This window comes from Mustela nigripes, chromosome 12 (genome assembly GCF_022355385.1).
Source record: "Mustela nigripes isolate SB6536 chromosome 12, MUSNIG.SB6536, whole genome shotgun sequence".
In the NCBI taxonomy this organism is placed as follows: domain Eukaryota; kingdom Metazoa; phylum Chordata; class Mammalia; order Carnivora; family Mustelidae; genus Mustela; species Mustela nigripes.
In genome coordinates, this window is record NC_081568.1 from 7,264,982 (window position 1) to 7,268,818 (window position 3,837).

General features: G+C 46.4%; 1 protein-coding gene across 1 annotated transcript; it reads right to left on the reverse strand.

Annotated features, from left to right (window-relative positions):
* Positions 1-2,326: 2,326 nt before the first annotated feature.
* On the reverse strand, positions 2,327-3,223 carry TAS2R1 (taste 2 receptor member 1). Its single transcript, XM_059416460.1, has one exon. The coding sequence runs from the start codon at positions 3,221-3,223 to the stop codon at positions 2,327-2,329; it is 897 nt and encodes a 298-aa protein (XP_059272443.1).
* Between the last annotated feature and the right edge of the window lie 614 nt (positions 3,224-3,837).

The following is a 3,837-nucleotide window of genomic DNA, read 5'->3' on the forward strand; positions in this document are numbered from 1 at the left end:
CAATAGGACATGATGCAGCAAGCCTGACATTCTGGTCTGGGGCTGCTTACTGAGCCCCTGTCTGAAATGGAATGGGGTGCTATGCTGGCTTCCTTCTCAGTAAGACCCTGCCTGGTGACCCATCCTCCCTTGTCCTTGACTGAGCAGGGGTGTCCGATCTCCTCCAAATGGGAGACCACAGGGGATAAAGCATGCATAGCACTGTGCCCCGTGGTTCACAGCTCTCTGCCCCAACCCATGGGCATGTGAACCCCAGTCAAGTCTCCCAGGGGCCACAATGGCCAGTCCATCCCTACCGATGCAGGCCTAGTGTAGAGGAAGAATCTGTGTCTCTCCAGAGGCTAACCCCATTCTACCCCAGGCTAGATGGGCAGGACAAAAGGCATCTGTCCAGGCTAAGGAGTCCAGACAAGAGCTGCTAGGGACAGATCAAAGGCTGAGTCTGTTTTGCTTCTCCAATGGAGTAATTACCATCCTACACAATATCCACCAAAGTGATATCTAGACCACATTTTTGGAAGAAATATTTCAAGGAAAGCAGACTGTGAATATGTTTCTAGAATAGTTTTCTTTAGCCTGCCTTCTCTTCTTTAGAACTGCTTGGTAACTTTTAGGTATACAAACAGTTGTACCTTAATATTCATCTCATTAACTAGCATTATTAAAGCAGAAGTTGCATGAAATGGAATCAGAATTTGGTATATGAGGGGGGAAAAATCACACAAGAGTTGTGTATTTATGAATTTCTTCCCAACTGTTTGAAATCACTCCCACTCTCTCTCTATCCTCCTGCTGGTACACACACTGTGATTCAAAGATCCAGCACCTGAACTGAAGATGCACAGAAAGTAAAAGTAACTCTTCACTGTCCCTTCTCAAAGTGGGGGCAATCATCACCTGCAGGACACAACCGCTGTTCCCAGAGCCGGATGTCTGTGGGTATGACTGGTTATGCACCTTCCCACCTGCTGGGACGAAGGAAAATGAAATAGAGGGAAGATGGAAGCTGGTAATTTGCTCCGGGGAAGGAAGGATGCGATGCATGGGCAGAGGAAGAGTAGCCTCAGAGCTCAGTCCCCAAACCCAAGAAGATAAACGCTTTCCTGCATCTTCTGAAGCAAAGACCTCTGTTAGTTTGGTGCCACCAAGCCAGCATGTCTTGGGCTAGTATTGGAATCTATATTGCCAGCAATTGGCAAACCCAAACCCAAAGAGGCTTTCTATCATCACACGTGACCATCAAGTTCTAGCCAAACAGAGGAACATCTTCACTTCACTGGAAGCTAGGGGTTCTGAAGCTGTTTTAGAAATACACACACACACACACACACACACACACACACACACACACACCACACATCTTAGCATCTAAAATCATCAAACAAACAGAAAATGCATCTGTGACTTGAAGCAGATGGAAACACCCCCAGCCTACCTTCCTACAGACATTGCTTCACTGGGAAGACAGGCAGTGTGGTAGGAGTCCTAATTTTTTACTGTCAGTTGAAAAGGTCCCAAAGCCCAGCACACAAATGCAAAAATGAAGCATCTTTGCAAGCTATTTTCTGGTCAGTGTGTCCAGTTAGGGGAAATGGAAAATCCAGCCCTGGATTCCTCTTCCATCTGCTTTAAAAAAAAAATTAATTAAAAAAAATCTTTTTAGCAGTTGCTGGGACACGTCAACCTGGCATCTAGCATCTCAGCTGTGTGGGGTCGGTGAGCAAAATCACGCAGACAGAGAAAGCCGACTTGTCCTCAGCTTCCTCTCAGATCTGATGAGGAAGAATGGTTCCATTGTCCGTGACTCTAACAAACAGAGCAAAAATAATCTGCAAGTAGACAAGAAAGGGGCAGCCAGTCCTTTCAGGTTAGATCATCTAAGATGAGGTGTCAGAAGCCCATAGACCCCACGGGATTCCTGCATCCTTTGGCCATTACAAGTTCAAACACCCTTTCCTTTTACTTTAAACTTTTTATTTTGAGATTATTGTTGATTCACAGGCAGTTGTGAGAAATAACACAGATAGACCCCTGTGCCACTCACCCGCTCTTTCCCAGGGAGGAAACAGCTTCCAAGCGAGAGTATAATATCACAACCAGGTTATCAACACTGATGGAACCCACCCGTGTGTGTCGCTCTTCGGAAATCAATTTAACCTTTTGAAAAAGGAGTGAATCTATAAAAATGCCTCACGTTGGACAAACGTGATGTTTAGGTGATGTTCTGTGTGTTCACGCGCAGGTGGCTTTGTCTGAGCGACAGAGGGATGGCAGGCAGCCTCACGGTGGGGAACTGCGGCTTCTTCGCATGGATCCAAGCTCTGTCTCACTCGCAGCATTTCCCGCGGAGGAGGAACTTCTTTGCATTTTGTTTCAGTTTAGGACTTCCTAAAATTAAGATCATAGAGTGTCCAGAAGGAAAGGACCCAAACACCCAGACACAGAACAAAAACATGAGACTCCTGAGCTTAAAAATCTGAGAAGAGAGCAAAGCGGCTGTCATGTAGTGGGAGACGCAGAGGACCAGGAAGGACAGAACCGACAGCAGCGATCTCACGTGGACACCTGTGCTAGGGACCCTGGTGCCCATGGCCGTGTTTCTCATCTGCCAGGTGTGTCTCCCCAGGGAAAATAGCAAAAGCAGGGAAGACGCGAGGAAGATGAGTAGTGGCAATGATAACCTCACAAGAAAGGCGATCTGTAAGGCAGACTTCTCTTTGATTTGGGTTGTTGTGTTTGGGGAGAAAAAACCCAAAAAAGCTTGTTGGGAAAAAACCCATATATGTTTGTTGTAGAAGATAGAGGGGGCGGATGTGTACAGCAGGGACCCTAGGATCAGCCACGGCACCAGCTTCGATATCCTCATCTTCAACCAGAAGAAGAGTGGGTGAGCTATGGGGGCGATCTTGGCACAATAGAAAACGCCGAGCCACGAGGCAAACCACAGTCCCAATTCATTTACAAACAAGAAGATTGAAAAATTCTCAATAAGTAGAGGGACTTCGATCCAGAGGAGGATAGCCAGGTTGATGTAGAAGATGACCAATTGCAGACAGATCCGGGCCATCGCTAGGCAGGAAAGAAGAAGAGCCAACGGAACCATCTTTCTCTGTTGGATCAACTCGGTGCCGTTCACAACCAGGATGAGGCCGTTTGCTAAAACCCCGATGAGAAATTGTACTGTCGAAAAAAGGCAATGGATAATAAGGTAAAACTCTAGCATTTTGGGAAGAAAAATTATCAGTTACTTTAAAAATGGATGTATTTATAGGTTTGGGGGCAGTTTGGATTATTTGAGCTTTCTATTTTTCTTCAACTAGACTAGAAGTTCTTAGGGGAGCAGGACTCTGATGATAAAGACGGTCAAGCCGGAAGGTGGTGTCTGTTTGTTTATATCAGCGTGCTGTCAATTTGGTTCCAAGGCAGTCAAATAAGAGAGAGATAGCCCAGCGATGATTTGCTTCTTGGTGACAGCTTTTGCATTTTCCAGGTCTACTTAGCGTCCAACGTCCTCATAAGCAAATGGTGGAACCAGACTCTTTCAGGGCTGGGAGAAGGGCGCCTTCACCGCATGACCAGTGGATGCTTCTCAATCCCTCATCTCCCCCACGGCGACTGAGCTCCCGGCCCACAGGTGTAATTCTGCTTCATGTTAGTGGGGCATCCTTTGAAAAGACATGTCTGCGAAATGATCCCTTGTGCTCTAGCTGCATAGAATGGTCGGCAACACAGGACAGCCGAGTCATAGTTGTCCAGTCCACAGTAATTCAGTGATTCAGGACCGCCAAAAACTTAAAAGCAGTTATGTGATAAAATATATGTGAGGAACAGAAAGGG